This window comes from Fonsecaea pedrosoi (genome assembly GCF_000835455.1).
Source record: "Fonsecaea pedrosoi CBS 271.37 unplaced genomic scaffold supercont1.2, whole genome shotgun sequence".
In the NCBI taxonomy this organism is placed as follows: Eukaryota; Fungi; Ascomycota; class Eurotiomycetes; order Chaetothyriales; family Herpotrichiellaceae; genus Fonsecaea; species Fonsecaea pedrosoi.
Window position 1 is genome coordinate 62,076 of NW_013550614.1, and position 24,547 is coordinate 86,622.

The 24,547-nt window shown below is 51.2% G+C and overlaps 7 protein-coding genes across 7 annotated transcripts; 4 read left to right on the forward strand and 3 right to left on the reverse strand.

The window, feature by feature from the left end:
* Positions 1 to 278: 278 nt before the first annotated feature.
* Z517_01986 (uncharacterized protein) lies at positions 279 to 1,682 on the forward strand (the record flags this gene model as incomplete). Its single annotated transcript, XM_013431097.1, has 1 exon — positions 279 to 1,682. One exon carries the CDS (start codon positions 279 to 281, stop codon positions 1,680 to 1,682), a length of 1,404 nt encoding a protein of 467 aa, XP_013286551.1.
* Positions 1,683 to 2,291: 609 nt separating this feature from the next.
* Z517_01987 (uncharacterized protein) lies at positions 2,292 to 3,109 on the forward strand (the record flags this gene model as incomplete). Its single annotated transcript, XM_013431098.1, has 2 exons — positions 2,292 to 2,844; positions 2,904 to 3,109. The coding sequence occupies 2 exons, from the start codon at positions 2,292 to 2,294 to the stop codon at positions 3,107 to 3,109; spliced, it is 759 nt and encodes a 252-aa protein (XP_013286552.1).
* A 265-nt stretch (positions 3,110 to 3,374) lies between these two features.
* Positions 3,375 to 5,361, reverse strand: Z517_01988 (uncharacterized protein; the record flags this gene model as incomplete). The annotated part of the gene is made up of 4 exons (XM_013431099.1): positions 3,375 to 3,751; positions 3,804 to 4,708; positions 4,773 to 5,212; positions 5,299 to 5,361. 4 exons carry the CDS (start codon positions 5,359 to 5,361, stop codon positions 3,375 to 3,377), a joined length of 1,785 nt encoding a protein of 594 aa, XP_013286553.1.
* A 5,265-nt stretch (positions 5,362 to 10,626) lies between these two features.
* Positions 10,627 to 12,202, reverse strand: Z517_01989 (uncharacterized protein; the record flags this gene model as incomplete). Its single annotated transcript, XM_013431100.1, has 2 exons — positions 10,627 to 10,857; positions 10,916 to 12,202. 2 exons carry the CDS (start codon positions 12,200 to 12,202, stop codon positions 10,627 to 10,629), a joined length of 1,518 nt encoding a protein of 505 aa, XP_013286554.1.
* Positions 12,203 to 15,569: 3,367 nt separating this feature from the next.
* Positions 15,570 to 15,815, forward strand: Z517_01990 (uncharacterized protein; the record flags this gene model as incomplete). The annotated part of the gene is made up of 1 exon (XM_013431101.1): positions 15,570 to 15,815. One exon carries the CDS (start codon positions 15,570 to 15,572, stop codon positions 15,813 to 15,815), a length of 246 nt encoding a protein of 81 aa, XP_013286555.1.
* A 563-nt stretch (positions 15,816 to 16,378) lies between these two features.
* Z517_01991 (uncharacterized protein) lies at positions 16,379 to 18,523 on the reverse strand (the record flags this gene model as incomplete). The annotated part of the gene is made up of 1 exon (XM_013431102.1): positions 16,379 to 18,523. The coding sequence occupies one exon, from the start codon at positions 18,521 to 18,523 to the stop codon at positions 16,379 to 16,381; it is 2,145 nt and encodes a 714-aa protein (XP_013286556.1).
* A 319-nt stretch (positions 18,524 to 18,842) lies between these two features.
* Positions 18,843 to 23,066, forward strand: Z517_01992 (uncharacterized protein; the record flags this gene model as incomplete). The annotated part of the gene is made up of 1 exon (XM_013431103.1): positions 18,843 to 23,066. One exon carries the CDS (start codon positions 18,843 to 18,845, stop codon positions 23,064 to 23,066), a length of 4,224 nt encoding a protein of 1,407 aa, XP_013286557.1.
* Between the last annotated feature and the right edge of the window lie 1,481 nt (positions 23,067 to 24,547).

The window sequence follows — 24,547 nt, forward strand, 5'->3', positions numbered from 1 at the left end:
AACGCAGCCCCCAAACTACCGGCTGAGCTGAGGCAGTGCCATGGTTATAGTCATGGTATCAGGTGAGTCACAACCATTGCCAAAGCTATAAACAATCAAAAAATCACAGTTACTGTGAAGAAGGTGATCTTCACTCTCACTTGACATTTTTTCTGCTCATCCAAGGAGCAAATAACGAAGCTCTTGTCCTCCTTATTCCGCATCGTCGCGTTTGTTGTTTTCTAGCGGAACATCGACCCTATCAGTGATTTGTGCAAAATTTACCCTACTACAGCAACATGGGTGGCTCTGTGTTCAATGCCGAAGGCCTAGTTACTCCCCGAATGCCCCCGACTGTCTATTACTCAGTACTCGACCACGCTGAGGCGCTCCTCAAGGCACACTTCAAACTCGTAGGCCATGCGATCGAAGCACCCGCCAAGACTTCTCACGGAGATATCGACATAATGGTGGCAGAACCTGTGGATCGAAGTCTGATTGCTGCCGGTAGTAGGACTGGACCTCTCCTAGCTAAATCACTCGGGGCTGACAAGTGGAAAATAATGGGTGGGGGTTCGACGTATCATCTTGCACTGAGGTGGCCCAAGGAATTTGAAGATCAACTGATATCCGTGGACGAGGTGAGGAAATGCCCCAGTGACGACGAAACTGGTTTGGCAGAAGTCGACGACGCGTTGTCCGAGGAGAGAGAACAAAAAAGGACCGGGCTGCAAGCTGATGCTTCTTCGACTTCGACTGCTGGCTACCCCTCGTCATCGTCGCCCATCAGGATCCAGAACCATATACAGGTTGACGTCTCAATCATGCCCACCCCCGCCTTTTTCCACTGGAATATCTTTTTCCAAGCGCACGGTGATCTCTGGCAGATGCTTGGGGGGATCCTCCGCCGTTTCGGCATTACCCCGACCTCAAGAGGACTATTTTTGCGCATAGCAGAAGCGGAAATGCACAACAAGGAGCAGTCGAGAGTTCTCATGAGCAATGATCCCAACGCAGTCCTCGACTATATGGGGTTGGATCGAGAGCGGTATTGGCGGATGTTTGAGACTTGGGAGGAAATGATGGACTACGTGGCGAGTTGCAGATTTCACGACCCTGGTCGCTGGAAGCATCCAACCAAGCATGACGCAGCGGCAGAAGAGGATGAAGAAGTCAAAGAAGGAAGGGACCAACGATCTGACCTTCTGAAATCAAATGACCGTCGGCGCGCCACCAAGCGACCACTTTTCATGTACTGGATCAAAACATACCTCCCTGCCCACGTCGATGAGGCACCTGGCAAGTCGGCACTCCTGACGAGGGACCAGGTCATCGAAGATGCAAAGGAGTTTTTCGGCGACGAATTCGCAAACAGGTTTGAGGCGAGAAAGACCAAGGTGGTCCGCCAAATCAAGGTGGACAAGCTGTGGGCTGATATAAGGAAAGGCCTGCCGGTACAAGGTACGGAGATTGGTGATGTCATGAAAGGAATGAAAAGAGAGATCGTGGGGAATCGCGAAGCGCGAGCAGTGGAGCTGGAGAAGCTGGAAGGATTGGAAGAGATCAGAGTGGCATACGAGGCGGACAGGTTTGACGAGGTCCTAAAGTGGGCGATGCTCAACTGGAATGAGGTTGGGCAGAGACAGAAGAGGCTGAATCGAGAGAAGAGTCGGGTTCCTGTCTTGGAGAAAGGTTCATCATGACCGGCAGTGGTGGGAGGCTAATGGATACGTCAGGCGAGCGGTAGTCAGTAGAGGCTGCCTCTACTAATCACCGGGGCCTGCCTAGCTCACGACAAGGTACTTTTCGGTGCTGAATCGTAAATGGAAATGGAGAAGTATCGATCCATCCATATTATAGCCAGTGACTGATAAATCGGGCTTGGCTCCCTTGGCAAATTTAAAATGCTTAGTCTGTTTAGTTAGCGTAGAACGGGCCAACAGTTGGTGGCAACGGTCTCGAACTAGTCCAAATATTATCTAGTGAACCACTAGCCTATCCCGCACTTTAACTTCTAACTACAACCCCAACATCATGTCCCGGGGATCGTTTTCCACGGAGATTCTGCCACGCATAACAAGAGTACGCCAATTCGTCACCAGACTTGACCTTGAAAGTCCCACAGCATTTGCATCACGGGCATTGGTCCAGATGTCAAGCCCTTTCCATCTTTCAAAATGAGGAACTTCTCGCCAACTCTTTTCTCTCTCAAGGAGAAGACGTGCGACCTTGAACGACGCCACACCTGGCACGTCACGATCTCTGGGCTAACTTAACACACCGATCAGAGACCTCCAAGTCGTGGAACGGAAATGGCTGACCTCCAACGAAAATCCATCGTAGTCACTGGCGGGGCCTCTGGAATCGGTCTGGCCACGGTCACTCAACTTCTGGAGCTGGGGGCCCGAGTCGCAGTTGGTGACTTGGCTCTAGAAACTCCGAGCACATTGACGAACCTCAATCCTGCGTCCGACAATTTCTTCTACGAGCAGTTGGACGTTACCAGTCGCCAGAGTGTCCAGGGGTTCATCGCAAAGGTGCTCGAGAAGTTTGGCCAAGTGGATGGACTCGTGAACAACGCCGGGATCTGTCCCAACGAAGGAGAAATCGCATCCGATGATACTTTCGACCGCATTATGGCGGTGAATCTGAAAGGAGTGTGGAACGTGGGCACGGAAGTCATCCGTCGTATGATGGAACAAGAGTCACGTGGTGTTATCGTCAACACAGCGAGCGACGCCGCTCTGAAAGGCATCAAAGGTCTTGCGGCGTATACAGCCTCAAAACATGCCGTCCTAGGCCTGACCCGAGTTTGGTGCAAGGAATGGACGCCGAAAGGTATCAGGGTCAATGCGGTCGCCCCGGGTAAGTGCAAAGCCACCTTCTGAGATGAGGATAGATGTAGTAACTGACATCGCACCCAGGAGTCACTGATACGCCGATGGTTGCTAGAATTGCGGCGGATCACGAATCGGGCCAGGAAGCCACAGCCTCGTGGCTTAAAAACATCCCCATGGGAAGGTTTGGACAGCCCGGTGAGATTGCCAGTGTCATATGTTTCCTGCTTAGCAAAGACTCGAGCTTCATGAGCGGACAGGTGCTGAGGATTGGGGGCGGGGAAGGCGAGTAGAGAATCTAACCAGTACACGAATTCTTCTTTGCATGATAGACATGGAGGACAGTATATACAATCCCAAACAGGGCTGGGTATGCCTGTTAGCAGATCCAAGAATGTGGATCTACTTGTTTCCTCCGAGTATGGTCGCCAGAATCAATCAAGCTGAAACCCGATATCCGTATTGAGCACATGTACATTCATAAAAATTCCAATACCGCCACGCCATGTGATTTGTATACAAAGGATATTAGCCACGTCCATAACTTCATAGCCCACATCAAATACTCCTAGTGGGACGGGAACGAATTACCGACTCACTATGCTCCCCCCATCGGCCAAGTGCAAGGGCTTCCAGTGTTTTACTTCGTCCTGACCAAATTGAGCCACGTTTCGCCTTTTCTTGCACCTCGGGAATCCAAAAATGCGTGACCACCGCCCCCAAGATCATACACGCGCTGAAGACCACTAGGATCGTCCCATAGCGCTTCGTCTGGTTGTCGCCCGGTGACGAGGATCCAAACTTGTAATACAAAGAAAAGACCTGAACCAAGATCGACCCGAGTTTTCCAGAAGCAGCTGCAATACCGTGGCAGGTACATCGATAACGGGTCGGGAATAGTTCAGCAGGAATGATGTAGGTGGTCGAGTTGGGCCCTATACCAGTCAGCCACGATACTCGGGGAGCGATATCGCCTCGTCCACTTACCAAAATTGAACAGGAATTGTCCAATCACGTACAGCGTGATTGCCAGAGCCCCTTCTTCCTGGACCACAATAAACTCGGTTCCCAACGCAATGAACAACGCTGCGAGGGCCAAAAACCCGTATTTCTGCAAGGACACCCTGTTCAACCGGGACGCCGAAAGAATCCAAAGAATCCCTCCTGCGAAACTTCCCGTGTTCAAAACGACCAGCGCCTGTACCGATGTGTTCATGAACATGTCATAGATGTCAGTGCTAGGGTCATCGTTTGTCTTCCAGATCGGCTGGGGGTTCGCGATGTGCAGGCTACCCCAGGTCTTTGCAAGGAACTGAGGATTTGACAGGCCAATCCCATAGTAGCCAAAGTCCAACAGAAGCCAGCACATTGACACAGCCATCAAGGTACGCCAGTTGCCCTCGGCCCAGAAATACTGTTTGATGTCGGCTTTTGATATCTTCCAGGAAGAATTCAACGTCGCCAGCGGGGCAGGGGTCACTGTGTACGAGGGCCTGGGATCTGAACGCTCATCGAACGACCTGTTGGAAAGATTTGACTCTTCTAGAGAGTCGCACCACATTCCGATCTCCAGCTCGTTGTTCATGGAAGTTTCCCCGAACAACTGCGTTGCATCGAACTCAGCTTTAACTGGGTCATCTTCGATGTCGAGGAGGAACCTTGGGGTCTCTGGAATGGCAAAACGGAAAATCAAAGCGACCACTCCAGGAACCACGCCAATACCGATGATCCACCTCCACATGATGTCCACGGAGCGCTGCAGGTCATCGTTGTTTGAGCGGCGGGATATGGCGACCACGATCAATGATATCAGGTTGCCCATGATCTGTCCAAGTGGTTGCATGAAGAACACACTTGCCATCATGCGCGCCCGGTGTCTGGTGGGGGCAAACCTGCGACATATTAGTTAAATCGAAGCTGCTAGCGACAAGACGAGAAGACAACAAGACAACTGACTCTGCAGTTATGACGGCGCTGAGTGGATAGTCAGCTCCTACGCCGATTCCCACCATGATCCTCCACCAGATCAACCAAGCAAAAACACTCATGCTTCCGTTGTAGCCTTCAGAGCTCATGACCACACCCAAGGTTGAAGCAATCAGTAGCAGCAACTCAATTCCGTACATTGTCTTTCGACCTTTCTTGTCGGCGAGGAAGCCAAAGGTAGCTTGACCAACGAGGGTGCCCGCAAGGGTGACGATGTTGATACATGTCACTCGGTATGACGAGACTTCTTCCTTCCAGTACACATAGGAGATCATAGGTAGGGCGATATTCCCAGCAAACAATGAAAATCCATCAAGCAAGAATCCCACGCCTGCAACGAGGACAACGACCCATTGGAAAGGCTGTCGGTCGATGGTTTCGTAGATCTGGCGAACACGGACATGGCGATCCTGAAAGGTTGAAGAACCTGTTAGACCATACATGCTCTCCCAGGTCCATACGAGCTATCTCAAAAAACATAGACGCAAAGACGTACTCGCTCATGGTCAAAGTCTCTTGCGCGATCAGTCGCATAAAGACGTCCACGCCATCGGCCCATGTTGAGGTCCTTCAGAGTTCTTCAGGCGCAATGGGGCTAAAAGCGAGGGGTCGAGGACCGGAGTCAACCAGCCATAGCGCAGTCGATGATTCGAGGCTGCAAAACCAGTAGGTCGCAAGCAACCCTGTTTAGATCAGGTTACAATGACAAGTCTATGAGTAGACGAGAGGGTTCAGGGGAGGACAGAGGTATGGCAGAGGGAATAAATGGGAAGACTTGGGGGTCACAAAAAGGATGGCGCAGACAGGTACATGAAGTTGCTTCTGACTGATGAGGCGGACTCGGATATGAAGTACCTCACACCTCGAGCCAGAATGGACACCAATTAGTCGGTAGTCCGGTGCATGTACCTGTACGAGGTACACAGTACCTATTGCTTTCTTCCTCACATCCTTGTCAGATCGGGCAACGTGCAGGGCGTGGAACCACAGCACGCGCGATATTCTCCGTGTGCCTGCGCAGAATGCGCAGAAGTTACTCGTACTCGCACCAGGTGATGCCCACTTAATCGCTCGGTCCAGAGTAGCTGGCTCGCCACGGTCGCCGGGATAAGGATTGATCGAGGGCAGTCACCAAAGAGATCCGAAGTTCCTTGCACGCTCCAACCAGCCCAGAACCCGTAGGCATTGTCCTTGCCATTAAGTTTTGGGGGGAGTGCCCACCCACACCACGCTTGATGCATCCTGGAAATGACTAGGTGAAAGGACGGTGGTACCAAGGAGGTGGAGAGGAGGAGGATAGGCTAGGTGAGTGGCGCATCAACAGGAGGGAGGAGGGAGAAGACAAAATACAATGAGGTTGGTTACAAGGAGTTGTTCCGAATACCCTTTACTACTACAGTGCAAGTAAGAGGGAGGTACCAGTAATACTGGAGCTAGGCGCCTAGGGTCCCATGAACAATGGCCAGAGTTGGGACCCCCAGAACACCCCCTTGGCGAGGACTTATTACAATAACACACCATTCAGCGTCCATATTCTACTACACGTGGGAGGTGGTCAAGCCGGGGTCAATGGTCTAGAGTTCGTCGGCTGTCCACCAATGTATTATCTGATACTGGCCCAAGTCTCGGCATCATGCACCTCTCCCAGCCATCTTTTTCAGAGCAGAACAAAGCCTGATTCCCACGCCGACGCTCCCGCTGTCCGCCGTGCGCCGTCCCTGAAATTGGCATTGTCTACTCGTACAACGACCTGCTTTTGGGTTGAGCACGCCTGCGATACCTCCGAATTCCTCCACGTCCAGTCCCTTATCGAGCCGAGCTGATGGATTCCGTGGGCACAGTCTGCCCTTTGCCAAATAGCCTAAGATACTCCTATCATGACGGGGTGGTCGCTCTGTGACAATGTATCTCAAAATACACTCGAGGAGTAACCCCTTGATAAGGTGCTGTCAATTCTAGAAGAAACACGAGGACACTTCTTGGACATCGCGCCACCCACTGCGACTAATATCTTGAGTCGGCTGGCGGTAGGCAAGCCACAGGTTCAGTTTTGCACTTCTTTCAACATTTTTCTGTTGTAATTGGGTACCAAGGAGAACAAAGAAAAGGATGGGATCTCTCGGTGGCTATGCAACTGCTCATATCACTGGATACTTGGCCTCGCCCTCGAGACCTTGGCAAGATCATCGATCTCCCCGAAGCCTTGTCGAGAAAAGCAACACGAGGGGCAACAGGTTTGCTCACGCTAAATCCTGCAATCCAGGTCAGACCCTCAGCCCACAGTCGTGCCACCATCAATGGATCCGCCCATGAGCTAGCCTAGAGCTATATCTAGCATTGAGGACCCTAGCACTTGTTGTGTAGGGCGCGTCTTCAAAGTCGTCAGCAAAGCTCGAGCTCAAACCCCTCGTGTCTCGAACTCGTGGTGCAATCGTTAAAGGTCTTTCCCCTTGTATATAATCCAGCTAAGACGCCGAACTGTGCTAGAAACATGGGTCGTTACTGGGTATCCTCGTAATCGCTCGTATGCTCACATAACCCAAATTGGTCCATCATTGTATCTGGATATATCATCTTCCATCATCCCTGAAACCCTACGCCATGGCATAACAAGCCAAAGAACTTCTTTTGGTCTAGAAAGGGGAGGGGTGACTATTAGCTCGTTTCAAGGGGATGGACAGGTCTCCATACCGTTATCCTCCAAGAATGTAATGTGCAATGCCTTCAACTGAGCCAGCAGGTCGAAATTGGGTCGCAACGACACAGTCATCGGACGCCCGGGTTTTTTGCTCTGTTCGATATGGTCGATGCAATCAACTGTGCACTAGTTAGTTCGCTGCATCGTCCAGTACAATACTTCAATGACTGGATTTGTATCAATTCCAAGGGCTCGGACGGAATTCAAGTGGTAGCCAAACAACTGTTGGGCTGGGGGTCGGGAATGCTGTTGCCCATTTTGACACAGGTTTGGTGCTCGATGGTCACTTACGAGGAATAGTAACGTAACGCTTCTTTTCTTTCCGTTGTGAATTGGCAAAGAAGAGAATAATCTGCCTTCCAGTCCGCGACCGGAGGATGCGTAGGTTCTGGCTAATGCATTCCTCGCCCCTTCCTTTGGATTTTGCCTCTGCAATACCCGCAGTGAACATAACTGTTTGGCTGAGCAGAGCCTCCTGAAAGTGTACGCAGTCTAGACACTAGTCAGCAACTATTCAAAGGACCTCTTGGACTTTTGGCAAGGGTTCGTTGTGGTCTTGGGAAGGATGTCCTGGGGATTGACACACCTTCCCATGTCTCAAATATATAGGAAGGCTGCGCCTGAAATAAAGTAGATGCCATTCGCACATTCTGTTCCTCGAGAAACGACACTCGGGATATATGGCTGGTGCTTGATGTTACAGGAGTCTCGAGGTGAGGAATGGGCATCTTCGTGCCAGGAACTACCTACCGTCAGTGCTGAGTCTACTCAGAGAAGGGGGAACCCAACTAACAGGAGTGTATGAAGGTGGTCTGGAGGCCCGCTGGGTCGCTGAGCTCAATTTGCTTGAGGTGACCTGCCACATCTCTTCGAAGTTGAATTTGCGAGTATCTCAACTTGAACAGTTTGCTGCCTTTGCTGAAGGAGCTGTAAAATCCCAGACAAAGGCTGTTGTCAGCGGGTGCTCTGCTGCAGGACCAAGATGAAGGCAGGGGATAGCAGAGGCTCATATACATATTAACAGGCTTGTTCAAGGGCACATGGAATATCTGTTCTGACGAGCAACTTGACTGTCGACTCCTATCCTCGTGGCCCGAGAGGGCTGGAGTGGGTGGCAGATTGAAACGGGTAAAGTGCACGCTGGCAGTATCTGAAGGAGTGTCCAACGATGTTATACTATCTTGTCGAGGTGACTTTTGTAAGGGCCAGTCGGTCGTGTCAAGAAAGTTGGACTGGCTGGACATTGCCACCGGTCCGGTTCCGCTGACAGGGCCGTTTTGCTGCCAGTACTCAGACAAGGTTCTGTTCTGTAGCACCCTGCCAAACTGGAAGCCGACTACCAGTCAGCACAGGGATCGACCACGTAGATTGCTAGATTGCGATTAGCTCAGGACGAGGGCCGGTTTGAGGAGACGCTGTACAAGATTGCAGGTTGCGGTGAACAGTCGCAGGCAAAAGAAAGTCTCATCTGGAGCCATTATCCAGAAGTGAGATTCAAAAGCAGGCTCTCCAGATGGCAAAATCGGGAGGAATAAGATATCTCTTGGGGCAACGAAATGGGCTCGAGCATGGCCATTCTGCTCGGATGAGAGACACTTTGTCCGCAGTTCTGGGACATGGTGAACAGGCACAATGAGTGGGCTGCAATCGCATGGCGAGGTGGAGTGGCATCTGGAGGTGCGAGGAACGTGGTTGAGCGTGTGGCTAGAAAAGCCCGACATTGGTAAAAGGGGCCTGGGCTTTTGTCGCCATCCTGTCGCTCACTGCATACTCGGTAGGTATTCGGCTGTTTCCCTCCTCTTGTAATTTATGGGGGCCTGCCGTTTGCAGGGCTTGTCAATCGGTGATGGTTCCAGGGCGAATGGTTGAACCAGGTGGCTTTGTGACGCTTTGTGCCTGGACAATGGTTATGTATGAGCGTGCCTTTTGATGATGAATTCCGCGTGGGGAGGGAGAAGCGCATAGGTAGGCTGGGCTGGGCAGAGAGATACGTACTCGCTAACAAACACCCTCTTCACCTTCATCCTCATCCTCATCCCCATGCTTTTTTCCTATCGAGTCCAGTCGAGAAGTTGGGCACGGTGTCTGTCCGGTTTGCATTCCTGGCACACGAAAATGGTTTTGTGCATCAAGGCAAGCCTTCATTGATAGGTCGGTACAAGGTCAATTCGCCTACTGTTGGAAATGACGATGTCGCCGTTCTTTGACAATACAGCAGCCACTACATACTATGACAAAACATGTATTTTTATCCAAGCAACTACATCCCATCGTTGTGTGTTGACCAGGGGTCCTCGCATTTCTACAGTACTAAAACCCCCCACGTCTCTCACATCATGTCCAGGAATGGACCGCGAGGGGTCCAGCTGTACAGAAGTTGGACCACTGAATACCCAAAGCCGCCACTGCCAAAGTTTCGATCCATGCCTTCACCAGTTCGAGGCCGAATTTGGATACTTGCCGTCTGTGGTGTCATGACCGGCACATGTCGTTTTTGCTTTGGACCTGCCTTGATCACATTAATTCGCCAAGGGGACTTGACAAGGTAATAGAAGCACGCCGATCAAAAACAAGGCTGCTGAGGCTCTGATCACGGGGAGGAAAACCCTCCCGGTTGTTGAAGCAATTTAATTCCAACTTCATTCGTGTCTCGATAGCAAGATACTAATCGCGCTCAGTAGACCTCCTGAGACATGTGAATCCACACTGAGAGCAATTCCTGAAACCGCGACTCTTGGTATGCTTTGATTGCCCAAGAGCACAAGAGAAAGAAGAAAATCCTACTGTTCCACCAGTTCGTGCCACAGACATAAAACCTGTACGTATTTGAATTGGAAAGCCTTGAGGCAAGTCTCTCTGCATCCGTCCCAGTCCCAGGGCTGGTCGCCAAACAATAAACCGACTCAGTAGGAAACCTGTCATGATCCTGTAGAGCACAACATTGAGCTGTTGCCGGTGAATAACCGAGGAATCTATTCTGAACATGTCGACGTCCATGCAGCGTGGCAGCCTCCAAGAATTGCCGGAAGCCTTGCCTGAACCCCATGCCGCATCCATATTGCTCCATCACCGAGGTGTTCTCTGGTCGATCTGGTCCTCTGAAGCTCTTGTTGTGTGGATGGTTGACTAGCTGACGGGTACTTCGCTGGGTCGATTGTGCTGTTCGACGGGTTGCTTCGAATTCTTCCAAATGTAGCCGGCGAGCTCGTCACATGCAACCACATGATACTTCCCGCTTTTGGCAACTTTCAGATAGGGATTTGATGTCTTGCTGCATATAATGCTGATATCTTGGAGGCTTTCAATGGCTTGTCGGTCCGCGTCGTCAATATCAACCGACATCTCTAGATTGCAATCCTACAGGAAACTGGTCAGTACACGTCTTCAGAAGGGTTTCACGTGTGGGTCGACTCACACATTTCCATGTAAGACGACGATGAGTCTTAGGAGGTTTGGGTCGGATTAATTGGTTAATAAGATCCTCAAGTCGGTCCCCGCTCCCAGAATCGCCCTGGGCAGCAGTTCCAGAAGGCTGCTTCCCTCCTTGCAACGGGGGCGGCGCGAGGTTGTAGCCTCGCCTTTCAGGGGGTGTTGGTGGAGGCTGGAGCTTATTCTCAGGCGAGTCAGGGGTTGTGACTGATACAAGCGCCGCCGCCGCAAGCGCAGGCGCAATGGCCTGTCCAGGAGCCGAGCTTCCAGGTGCAGGCTGAAGCAGTGGCACGGAGGGGGCGCGAGGGGTACCATTGGGGCTCATGGTATTACTGAGTCGACGGGCTTCTTGGGGGCTATCAAGCTTGGGATAGTTGCTTTCTGATTCTGGTCGTCGGGATGAGGCACTCAGTGATGGGGACTGTTCGAGGTCACGAGAGAGACCATCAGAGCTGGGAGCATCGGTCATGGTGACGTCCCTGTCCCTGCTCGAGTAAGGTCGTTCACTGATCGTAGGAGGTTGGTCGACAAGAACATGACGGCCGTTACCCGCGTCCTTGATAATGCCTTCTTGAAGAGCCCAATTGGTCAGATCTTCATCCTCCCGTTCTTCCTTGGCTTCGACGATGTCGCGGGAGAAATGGCCCCCAACGTGCTCCATGCGCTCGTTCCAACTGCCTTCCCCTTCAAAGACCCTGCCACAGAAGCCACAGGTACTGCGCTGCGGAGGTTTTCTTTTCTCCATCCAGCAGCGGTTGCGCACTTCCTCAAGACTGTCCTCAAAGGCTCTCCAATCCTTGTCGCCGGCGTTACCAGGAACGATTGGGCCTGAGCCTGGACCAGTCTCAGGCTTGTGCATGCGTCGATGATGCTGGGTGAAGAGATCCTTCCGATTGAAGTCGTTGTAGACTCGTTTATGGTTGGGAACATTGGTGTTTAAGTCGGGGTTGCACGAGCCGACATCGCAACGGTAGAATCCCAGCTGAAGGTGCTGGATCGAGACATGACGCTTCCACTCGTTCTTGGAACTCAAGGCAACATCGCAGCCATAGTGTGAGAACGAGCAGATGAATTTGCGCTTCGCGGGTTCCGACCGCTTTGCTCCAGAACCAGGCGATTTGCGCGCACGAGGCTTCACGACGCGCCCGGGGTGGGTATCAGAACCGGAAATTGATTGCAAAGAGTCCTTCCGGGGACGTGGTTTGATGATGCGATCTGACGGGCTTCCACGTAGAGATGCAGAAGTAATGTTGATATTTGACTCACTAGCCATGATGGATGAGAAGATTTTGGAGTGAGACTTCTGGAGTGGTGTGGTTTTGGGGGGATGGGTGGTTGAAAAGCGGAGTTGGGCGAGTCAACCGACGAGGCGTGGCAACGAGGCGCGACACTGACGAGGCTTCGGGGGACTCGGGTCACTGTGGCGTCTCAATCAACATGGACCATCTTCTGACTGTCTAAGTGGTCAAGAGAGAAAGGTCGACGACCGGCGCAGTCGAGTTCAGTGATGAAATCGATGAAGGACTAGATGAATTTCCCGTAGATGAACAGTACCGCGACTGAGAAAAGCTGGGATCAAGTACAAGCTTGTGAAAAATGTGGCGAGGCCGCCAAGAAGATGGTGGGTGAAGGAAAGGTGGAAAAGGGAAATGCAGACGCAGGTTTCACGCGAATAAAGGTGCGTTGATGGCGTGGACTGCAGAAATGTGATGAAACCACACACGGGTGAACAATGTCTGGAAGGGAGAAGAGGAAGAAGGGGAAAAGGTGGGAGGGTGAGAGGAATTCGAACGAAGAGAGGGGATGCCGCAGCAGTGTGCAAATGAGATAGTAGAGGGGGGAAGAGGCTAGGAACTGGACAAGGCTTTAGCCTGAAATAAGGCTGCGGAGGGACCCTATTTTTCACTGAACGAGGCACGGTAACTCGACAACTGGGAGGGGGGCAGGCAGCGCAACGCGCAGGGTGGCCATCTTGCCATTGCGCACTTGCAATCAGCCTCAGGCATTTATTCTCGTCAGGCTCTCGCTTCAACACCCAAGTCAGGCTTCAAGAGATTGTCACTGGCTGGGTCTGAGAGAAGCTGCTTGTACGAGTTACTCCGAACCAACCTTCTTTTTCTCTCTCTGTCTCTCTTTCCTTTCCCCAAACTCAACAAGCATGCGTAGATGTACCATGTCTGTCTCTTCCCTCCGTGTTTACCCTAGATACGTACCTATCTCGTATCAATTGCACCATCCATTCATCACCTCATCCTCTAACGTGCAAACCTCAAACTTAACATACGGAATCGTGGACAGGAATCAGTGACGGAATCAAGCCACGGCTTATCGTCCACAGATTTGCACAACCCACAGAGTAGTGGCAAGGCCCCAATGCCAGCAAAGCTCCCTCGAATCCAAATGGGCAGAGATCTGCCGAGGCTGCACGACAAGGTGTGGTGCGAAAGCCACCCCAGCGAGGGTCTGCATGGCGAGGGAAAAGAGGGGGGGCGCAGCCCAACACACCGAGACACTATCCAAGGAAACACGCCGCGACAGGCTCTGATGGGACAAGGCTTTGGAGAATGGCCAGGGAAGAAATGATTGACTGGCCAGGCTAAAGCGCGGCCTTCCCACAAAAGATACTCCCTCCGAAAAGGCTAACTGAGAGACCAATGGCGACGGCAAACCGAGTCATTGCCTCCTCCTCCCCCCTAACAGGAGGGCAAGCCAGCCCATCAACTACTCAACAGCCCATCAGCACCAAATGCTACCGAACAGATACGAAGATTAAGGGATTCGAGGCCACCCTCCATCAAATCATAGGTTACCACTCGACCTTCCAAAAACTGCTGGCCACCATTCGCCGTTGTGCATGTCGCATTTGCCTCACTCCCATCAAGACCACTCGATCATGCCCAAGTGCGTTTGCTTCGGTCGATCCAGTTGCCAATCAATTCGTGTTGTCAGTGAGTGTACATAATGACTGATGCTTTTCAGGTCACTGATTCCCTTTTTTATCCTCTCAGCCTGGTCACTTCGAATGTATCACCTTTCAGCCTCCCCAACAAGGCTATGAAAGCCTTACCCCAGGTTAACAACTTGTGTGATTGTTGCCTCACGGCCAACCTGGAGTATGCTTGTCTTACTACGAGGAATTTCCGACTCGGCCCCCCGATGGGACCCCGATGACTTTGTCAGACTCAGCTCCCCTCACCCTGGCGTAAGGACTTTGTGGGTTTTCTCGGCACGACTATACCGAGTACATACCGCCAACGACGAATATGTTGGTACTCGATGTACGCGCAATGGGTCCTAGACTCGTTACATACGAAGTATTCGATACACGGCTATTGATTAATTCTTATTTCTCCTGGTCTCCTTATGCGAGATGGCTCCCAGATGTGTCAAAGCAATGGACAGCGTTCCAGCTGCAGCCTCGGCCCACTTCGTTGAGCAGGTTGGCTCTCCACTCTGATATCGGAATTTCCCAGCCACATGTCGGAATCGACTAGACGTGTTGCACCTTCCCTATTCAATCTCGGGATGGATGTCGTGTTATCGCAATGTCAAGCAAACACACCCACAACCACCATCACCATCACCATCACAGCTTTTAGATGACCCGAGGTACCATCAACTATTCCGAGAATGGAGATTAAGCCTTGGGCCATTGCCGACGCGGGCCAGCCATGCTATCCCGTCGGGAAATTGCACCCCCAAGTCCCTCGACAATCGACACAACTCTCTCTCCTGTCCCTTTGTCTGACCTTTCCTGTACGCGGGATAGCCCTCTACCCCGCACTTGTATTGGGGCACATGCACAGACCAAGTCGACCTGCTCATGGCAAAGCCTTTGGACCTTCGTCCTTTCACTCGTGGGAATTTGGCGGCCTCCGAAGCGAATTTCCCACCGTCCACGCGCGGAATTTCGGCTGGAAGTCACGTTGCATCCGCCAAGCGCAATTTTCATTCTTCCATCCGAACTGAATGCGGAGAATAGATTCTCCTTCTCCGCGCTTTCCACCGTTTGTTGATAGGGCTGCGGTACAGCCTTTTTGCAAAATTCTCTGCCTCTTCTCCGCCTCTTGTTTTCTCCTACGTAACTCATTCCTCCTTCGACCATTCCATGACACATAGTTGATTCTTTCTTTGCAACAATATCCAATCTTTTTGACGCCTTCTGACACTGCGCCAGGAAGCCTCAGCACGTCCAGGATTTTCAGTTGCTCGTGATCATGAAAAGAGTTGATGCAATTGCCCAACTTCGCCTACAACTGATGTCACTCCCCTGATGAGCATGACGCTTTGGATAGCCACGTCGTCTGCGTGCTGATTTTTCACCAATCGTACAGCCGACCGGCCCCTTCGCTCCCTCTGAGCAAATTGAAAATTTTTTTCCACTGCTGCCGTCTTGAGGTTCTAGTATGGAACCCTTACCCCAGATTCTGTGTTTATAAAAGGCCCAGACTGTCTGGGAATCCGGGGTCGGTCTATCACATGGAACAAGCATTGACACAAGCATTCCGAGTTTACTTTGTTCAAAAAACATAATCTTATCTACATATTTCCCTTCACAGAGATCTTTCGATATCAGGGGGTATCAAGTCTTCCTTCCGCTCCTACTGTAACAAATTTGTCAAGGCAACCAGAAAAACACAATGTCTGCTGCTGGCCGGACTTCCGTGTCCTCCAACACCTCTGCATCGTCCGTTACTGAACCCTCGCCCCGACAAGTCTCGTCAATTTGCTATCCAAAGGGCAAGTGGTACGATTGCCTTCGTCCAACAACCACGCCTTATGCAGGCTTTGGCAACCTGACCAATTTTGCGAGCATGTCCAGCAACAGATCTGCGAAAGCAGCTGGAGAGGATTGGACGAGGGAAGTCTACGGAAAGATGAAGTAAACTTTCACCGATGATTTTATGGTCTTTACGGACGAGAAGGATATGGAAGAGTCTTTCGGGCCTCTAAACTACCACGGACTACCACTTGGCAATATGACTGTCACCCTCGCCTTGGTGGCCTTGACCCATACTGAGATACGAGGCTGAACGCGACGACTTTCTTTCAGGATCAAACCGGCACGAAGGAATAATTGAAACTACGGACGACTGAACGTGCGCTGCACTTTCTTTTTTTGTTTTACTAGCATGTTGATCGATGGAAAGATGTGTTCTACCAAGGTTTAACGATGGCGTTGACAGGTGCTGTCGCCTTCTTCATGAGTGGATGCGCAATATCCTTTACGCGTTCTCCAAAGCCAGGTCTACACATGGAATGACGGGCAAATGGAGTTTACCTGGATAACAGCCGCTAGCAGTAACTTTGCTTGATCCAGCTTTATCATTCTGGTTCTTTGGAATGACCGTCGATCTACCGACGATCTTGTTGTATCATACTCTATCTGCTTTGTTTTACAGGTCCGTCGCGATATCCAGCGACATTATCTTGTTGTGGTGATAGCCACTTATTGTATCTCGCCGTTTGGGTCTCTATCGCCTGAGGGTCGATCAGCACGATCCAGAACGGCATCGTCCTTCGTTTCTTCCATCTTTCCAGAGGAGTCAATGGCAGAGCCTGGATCAGGCAGATCTGTCATTTCCGCATCTTCGATGTTGGAAACTGTGGCTATCTCTGGCAAATCTGATGTGCGCTGCTGCGAGCCCGTCTCCGGATCAGACACCGTATTGCCTGTCTCTTCTTCGTCTTGTGGTTGTGTTCTCGCATTGTCGCGGCGGTTTCCTGCCTCTTCCTCAGTTCCATTCTCACCCCCTTCGGCCTTTGCTCTGTTCTCTTCCGCTTCAGCTTCAACTTCTCCGCCTTTTTCGGCTTGGTCGTCAAGGGTGTCCGCTCCCAGCAGAGCCTTCAAATCACCACCATACTGGACCTTCTCGCACATGACGAACCGATTCTTGCTGGCACGCAATGCCCTCCACACCTTTCCAGCCTTTCTCTCCTCAATCTCTTTTTTCTCGTCCTCCGTCATCGCAAAGTCCATGTCCAGGTCATCCCTATCAATGCCCCTGTAGTATTCCTCCAAAGTGGGCACCCGATGGCGTTTTGATGGATGCTTGAGGGCTTCGAGAGGTTCAATTTTCGAAAGAAACGCTAGGTCATTTGCCCCTGGTGGATTGACAAGGGGTGCTCGCGCGGCCTCAGCCAGCTTTGTAAGCGTATCACGAGATTCGAGATAGATCCGTGGCGAGACACTGTCGCGCGATATTGATGGACAGTTTTCAGCTTTCCATCGTACCCAGTTTTTGTCTCTCGACAAGATTGTATCGACCATGCGGTAGTAGAATTTGCCTTCGTTGCCGTTTCCACCTTGTTGTAAATAAGCTGCGATTTGAGAACGAGTCGAATATGCCCATTTGGTGTCATCTTCAGAGAGTATGTAGGAGTATAGCACGGACTTGTTAGTCAGGCCTTCAAATTTCGTTTTGACACCTGGGGAGAGACTGAGCAGGAAGTCGAGCATGATCAGTGCCTGCACAAGGATGTGTCTGCGAAAGGCAATATCATGAATTTCGAGATCAAATAGATCTCTGTTTGTCAGATATTTGGGGCTGAACGTTGAAGTCAAGGCTGATGTCTTATCAACCTCATTGCGTTTGCGCTTCAGACCGCGTTTCACATCGGTAGGGTTAGTAGAAGAGCCAGAACTATTCGAGACAGACTTGAAGCAGGAGAGTGTCTGTCCGATGCCGTCTCTGAACGCACCCATGTTGGCAGAGTCGAAAAGCTTCGTTGGTGCAGAAAAGAAGGATTGGAGCGACCAGAACTTGGGATACAGGACGTCGAGATCGGGGGGCTGCTCTTTAGGCTCGGACGTGGAGTTCTTAGGAACTGGTGTGTTTCTTGCCACCTTATCGTGATCCTGAACTTGACTGCTCGACGCAGGAGTATGAGTTCCAGAGGTTGCTTGTGGTATGCCGGTGTCGATTTCCATCGGCTTGATCGCATCTTCCGATTTGATAGGTGTCGGATCGAAGGCAGTAATGTTCTCCACGTGAAATTCACCACGTAGATTGACCGAGCTCTTGTCGCCAAGGGGAAAGCTCTGGAAGAGGAATATGAAGACTCGTCCACAAAAGACGGTGTCTTCAGCCCGCGATAGCCTCCTGAGTAGCTCATTGCAACATCTCAGAATGACCAAGTTCTTCTGTTTAAAGTGCTTCGCCGTCATCCTTTCTCTCCGTGATTCCAGGTAGTCGAAGACTTTCCTGCAACCCTCAATCGTTTGGCTGTCCAGCAGCTCTTCGATGAGCCAGAAACCCAACCCCGGCTCGCACAATTCGTTGTCGGATAGGATGTTGATAATGTCTAGAAGCACCCAGACCTGGGCGAATGCCGGCGCTGAGATATCAACTGTCGCAACTATGTCGACAACAGTGTCGCGACAGACTGTTTCGACTGCGGCATTGTGTATTTGGATTGTCTCCGTAGAGACTGTATCACGAACAGCTTTTATGCGGTCAAGCAGCTCCGCGCAGTCTGCCTCAAGAACGAGGGTATCAATGTCACCATCCTCCCGTGCTTCAGTAAGGCGTTGAATGCAGGACTCGATCAAGGATTTGTAGGTTGCGACGCAGGGAACGTTGGTAGCTGCCATGTTGTCGCGAGGTTGGTGGTCGGAGAGGTGACTGTTGGTCCGTTTACATCAGGAGCAAGGCCGTTCAACCCTAACAATCATTGAGGAGGGATTGCCCTTCACGTAGAAAGCGTCATCGTCGTGGAAGGGTAGATGATAGATTTGCGGCACAGGCGTGGCAGGTCAAGGAAACATCAACTATGCGGCTCTGCGGAGAAGTTAAATTCTCGGCGCAGTTTGTAAACTCCACAAGACTCGCTGTCCAACCTGCGCGTGACGCTTTCTTGTGCCCACGAACCACGTCTTTTCATGGTCAATGGGCCTTCAACTACGGCCGGCGATGGCTCCAGCCCTCGATGTGCAAGCCGGTGTCAGCGTCCCAAGTGAAAACGGTGTCAACAGCTGGGAAGAGCTGGCTAAAAAACTGTGGTGGGATAGAGATACTGCACCTACGAAGGTCAAACCAGAAGTGATCAAGACAGCAATTTGGGATCCCCTCGAACAGGACTCTTTCCCATTCAACTCTCTCGCTGTCCTCGAAAACCATCAGATTCTCGAAAGATTTCTGTGGCCGACTTTCTCATCGGAGTCTTCCAACCACCATGTCTTGCTCATCGTCGTCTTCTTTAATGTGAAGCAACGCGCTCGGCTCCACGACTGGCTCTTGTTCAACGACCGCCCGGCAGAGTTTTCAAACCTCCTTCGCCGAGTCCTCTCCTTGAACCTCGATCCCTCTTTATCCATCTTTGCCCGATTGTCGCTCCTTCATTTTGTGCTCGGTGCGTTTCAGTCACTGGAAAATGAGCACGTCCGCAAAGAGTGCGCCCCACTGGTATCGATCGCAACATGGCACAATCTACATGACGAAAGAACAAGGGAACAACTACTGGAGGCGAGCGCGGCGAGGAAAAAGGCGTGGAGAGCCGCTGCGCGGAGATATGATGCGGCTGATCCAGAAGCTCAAAGCCGTTTGCGCTTCGATCGAGCATGGTTGTATACGATGCTGATTGACTTCACTGCAAGGCTCAACGTGTCAAAACTTGCACACTCTCAAGAAATGGTCTATTGTGAGCGATTTGTGGAGTTTTTGATCGACCTGACAAGTCAACTGCCGACCAGACGGTACACGAATCTACTATTGAAAGACGTCAACATTATCCCCGTGATTCGAACATCAAAGCTGTACCAAAGAGAGGACGCTGTGCTCTTGCAAGACTTGACCCGTCTGCTCGAACATTTCCAGTTTTTTGCGATTGATGAACTGGGAGGTACAGAAGAAAGTCATGATGGCTTGCGCAGAGCACATTATCAAGCCTTGGAAAAGCTGCAGCGAGTGGCGCTACAGCACTTTGGAGACAAATTAAAGGTTTTGGCACTGTCAAACTTCGGATCCATTGACAAAAGAAGCGAGCTTGAATCTCACTTTTCTACATTGACGGATACCGAGCTGCAGGGGCTGTGTATGCAGCTTGGGTTTCGAATCAGCTATCCCCCGGCTGCGGGAGTCTCTGCAACTCGTGCGCTCTTGATGGAGGTTCTCTTGTCAACCTACGCCAAACCTCGAGACTTCCGCGAGGTTGTTGGTCAGCTAGCAGTTCTGCCCACGGCTAGCTCCCTGTATGACCCAACTTTACTGAGGAACGAAAACTATGATGGCTCCCGGCCCCTTGGAATTCCCAAGCTTAACCTGCAATATCTCACTCTTGGTGATTTCATGTGGCGTTCATTCCAGCTCTATCAAGCCGAAGCTTTTTATGGGATAAGGAAGGATATGGAAAGCATTATCAGGCGGATGAAGCCGAAAGGCGCCCGGGATCGGAGCACGACAGCCTTTGAAGGGGTTTCGAAAATGGCTCTTCCGATCGCAGAACCTGCAGTCATTGAAGTCGGACCGCCGAAAGTGGGATATCTGAAGCCTAGCTTTGTGCGAGTCGAAGTCATCCTAGACGTTAGCCGGCTTGCGGACGGTATCAGAAGAGAATGGGACAATCTCAAACCACACGACGTTGTATTTCTCTTGGCGGTTGATGCGACCAATTCTTCTCAGCTTCTTACCAATGGCCAGGCCAACGATCACGGCGAACAAAGAATGTTCACCAGTCTTAGAGCGGCTGAAGTATTCCAGATCCTGGACGATGATGGGAGAGCTCTGAGAGATACGCGAACAAACGGGCATAGCTCAAGACCTAAGAGGAGGCGTTTGCTACTCGATTTGGACACAAGCTCATACGCTGTCGACAAGCAGAATTCACGCCGATTTGCCTCAGAAATTGCGTCACTGAATGTTATCGCTCGTAGACAAGGGCGAGAAAACAACTTCAAACCTGTTCTGGAGACAATCCAGACTCTAGTGTCTTCAGAGACTGTGCTTCCACAGTGGCTACAAGAAGTCTATCTGGGTTACGGTGATCCAAAGAGTGCATCATTTCCAGCACTTCCGGATCACATCGACTCCATGGACTACCTGGACACATTTCTTGATTGGCAGCATCTCCTGGACAGTTTTCCGGGAAAGACAATCGAAGCAGGCGCCGGACAGTCGGCTCCCTTTGATCCGCCTTATATTCTCGAACGCGCGACGACGGACGCTTCAGCCGAACCACCGCCAAACCCGAAGAAGAGACGCCGCGACCAAATGGAGCAAGACTCATCCATGCTCAAAGTTTTGACCTACAAACCTCGTAACACGGGACCATATCCAATGGACAACCCAAAGAAGAACACGATTCGCTTCACGGCGAAGCAGGTAGAAGCTATTGTGTCTGGCACGCAACCTGGTCTCACCATCGTAGTCGGGCCCCCTGGAACGGGCAAGACTGACGTTGCAACACAAACCATCAACTTACTCTACCACAATTTTCCATCCGAAAGGATCTTGCTTGTTGCTCACAGCAATCAAGCGCTTAACCAGCTTTTCCAGAAAATCATTGCGCTTGATATCGATCCACGCCACTTGCTACGACTAGGCCATGGAGAAGAGGAGCTTGATACGGAGGCATCCTACGGTAAATTTGGTCGGGTTGAGTCCTTCCTGGAGAATCGCCAATCCTATCTGTCCGAAGTCAGCCGACTTGCCGCTTCAATTGGTGCTGAGGGAGCACACGGCGCTTCGTGTGAGACTGCCGACTATTTCAATCAGGTCTTCATTAGACCTGTTTGGCAACGCTTCTGGGATATTATTAATGCTGAAAATGCTACGGTGGAGTCCGTCCTGAGTTCTTTCCCCTTTTACAAATACTTCAGTAACGCTCCAGTTGCAACGTTGTTCCCTCCGGATGTCACGATTGAAGAAGCGCGGGAGATCATATCCGGCTGTCAGTATCATATCGACAAGATCTTCTCCGAGTTAGAGGCTATCCGACCTTTTGAGATTTTACGCGCCGGTCGCGATCAAGCGAACCATCTCCTGGTGAACGAAGCACGGATCATTGCCATGACATCAACACATGCGGCGATGAGGAGATCCGAGATAGCTGAACTGGGCTTTCATTACGACACTTTGATCATGGAAGAAGCAGCACAAATCACTGAGATCGAAACCTTTATTCCATGTGTGATGCAGGACTCGGATCCCCAGACTGGTGAAATGCCCTTGAAGCGGATCATTCTCATAGGAGATCACCTGCAGAACTCCCCCATTATCCAGAACCTCGCTTTGCGCCAGTATGCCAACTTCGAACAGTCCCTCTTTCTACGTCTCATCCGCCTCGGTGTCCCAACCATCCACCTTGATCAACAGGGTCGCTGCCGACCCTCAATTGCCAGGCTCTTCAAATGGCGCTACCACAACCTGGGTAACCTAACCGATCTCGTCTTGCAGCCAGAGTTTTCACGCGCCAATGCAGGCTTCCGTTATGATTACCAGTTTATCAACGTACCGGACTATCAAGGGAGTGGCGAGCGTGAACCTACACCGCATTTTATCCAAAACCTCGGAGAGGCTGAATATGCAGTAGCGTTGTATCAGTATATGCGCCTGCTCGGATATCCATCACGAAGTATCTCGATCCTCGCTACCTATGCGGGTCAAAGGGCATTGATACGTGACGTGCTCGAGCATAGGTGCAGGAACAACTCGCTTTTTGGAATGCCGAGAATCGTGACGACGGTCGACAAGTACCAAGGCGAGCAAAATGACTATGTCATTGTGAGCATGACGAGGACGCGGTCGGTCGGATATCTCAGGGATGTCCGAAGATTGACTGTCTCACTGTCCCGTGCAAGGCTCGGATTGTATATCCTTGGCCGGAGGGAGCTGTTTGAAAACTGCTTCGAGATGCGGCCTGCAATGGACATCCTGCTGCAAAGACCGGATAAACTCATCGTCACGACCGGTGAAATGTTCCCTACTACTCGCTTACTCGAGGATGAGGTAGAAAACACATCGGAAATGGACGGGGTGGAGCATCTGGGTCAATACGTGTTCGAAATGACCCAGGCAAAGGTTAAGGCTTTGGGTGGACAGGTTAATGTTCAGGTTGAGGCAGACGAGCAGGATGGTGATGTGGGTGAGGAACTTGGCGCAGACATGGGGGAGGAGGATCCGTTCCATGAGATTAGTTAGGCCGGTTTGATAGTGAAAGGCGAAAGTCCAAGATACCCAATACCGAAGCTACTTGATCTCTGTACAGGAGTTTTTGACGAGCACTCTGCAGGCCTTTAGGAGGCGCTTAACACCGCCTGGGCTCGATCGATGCCAATTCTACGTTTTCATAAATTTCTTCCCTTCTGAATCTGCAGATGCGTGTCCTTATTTCATTGCACTGATTGAGGAGGTACAGGTACAATACCCAAGGTGTTGGATGCTGTGCCGGAGTGCGAGGAGTCCGCATTATGTATTTAGGCACGATCACGAATAAATGTCACCTGAAACACGCGTACAGTGCAATGCAGTCAAGATATTCCATTCAGTTGAAGAACGCCTAGTAGCCATGTCATGCCCTGTGGTATGTTATTCATGTTCACCCTGCCATAGCACATCATTCCAGTGTGCCGCATTGTATCACATATCAGCCCGTTCCCTTGCCACCCGTCGCACTCTTCTGCAGTCACTCCCCAATGTCCACAGAAATATACAGTGAAATGCCGTCCCGTTGATCAGCAAGAATCGATTCGTTCCATCGCCCCTCTGTTGTGACTCGACAAGTCTCAGAAGACGATGGGGAGCTATGCTTTGGTCGTGAAGTCCGTCTCCGTTGGGAGTAATCCACCATCGGCGGCCTTTTCGCATGTGCAGCTACTTGAGTCCCTCTTGCCACAGGCGCATGTGGCTCCCGTAGGCGCAACATTCTCCGTCGCAGCTCGATCGCAGGTACATTGGCCGGCAGGGCGGGCTCCTTTATGTCCAAGTCAGTTCGCTTGTTTTTGCATGAAAGAGGGAGTCATGACAGAAGTGTCAAGCAGGGTATAACATACTACACGAGCATCGTGGTCCTTGCAAGGTGTTCTCTTGGTTCTTCTTCTCGCAAGTGCAGTGCATGGCGGAGGATTTGCCGCACGAGCAAGTAGCCTTCTGAGCGCAAATGCAAGCCTCGCTGCGACCACAGCAGGTGGTTGGTTTGACCATGGTTGCGGGTGAGAGTTTTTGTGTTCGTTTGGTGGTAAATGTTGTGTTCTGTTCAGTGGTTGGTTCTGCGTAGAATGGAACGATAGACGTAATCGATGTCTGGCTGTGCAGGGAGAAACTGGAGAGACTGTTTCTGAGCGCAGGTGCGTATGAACGGAGGGGTTTATATGTTTCTGTGAATGACGTACCAAGGCTGAGGGCTGACAATTACTTGGGTGATTATTGGTCAGCCTTGCTTGCTATGGAGCATTTTGTGGTGACACCAGCCAATAACGATCATTTCATTTGCAAGGAGACCCGTTACGACTATTTGTCCCGTCGCAGGTGATTGTCAGCGGTGGTATGATCTTCCCCTTTGTTGCCCCTTCAGCCAACTGCAACCGACTCCGCTCACCTTGTATGTCATGGATACGTCCCTTACAGAAATATTTGGTTGCAGAACGACAAGAAGGGCATCTATTGATATGGTCTCAGCACAC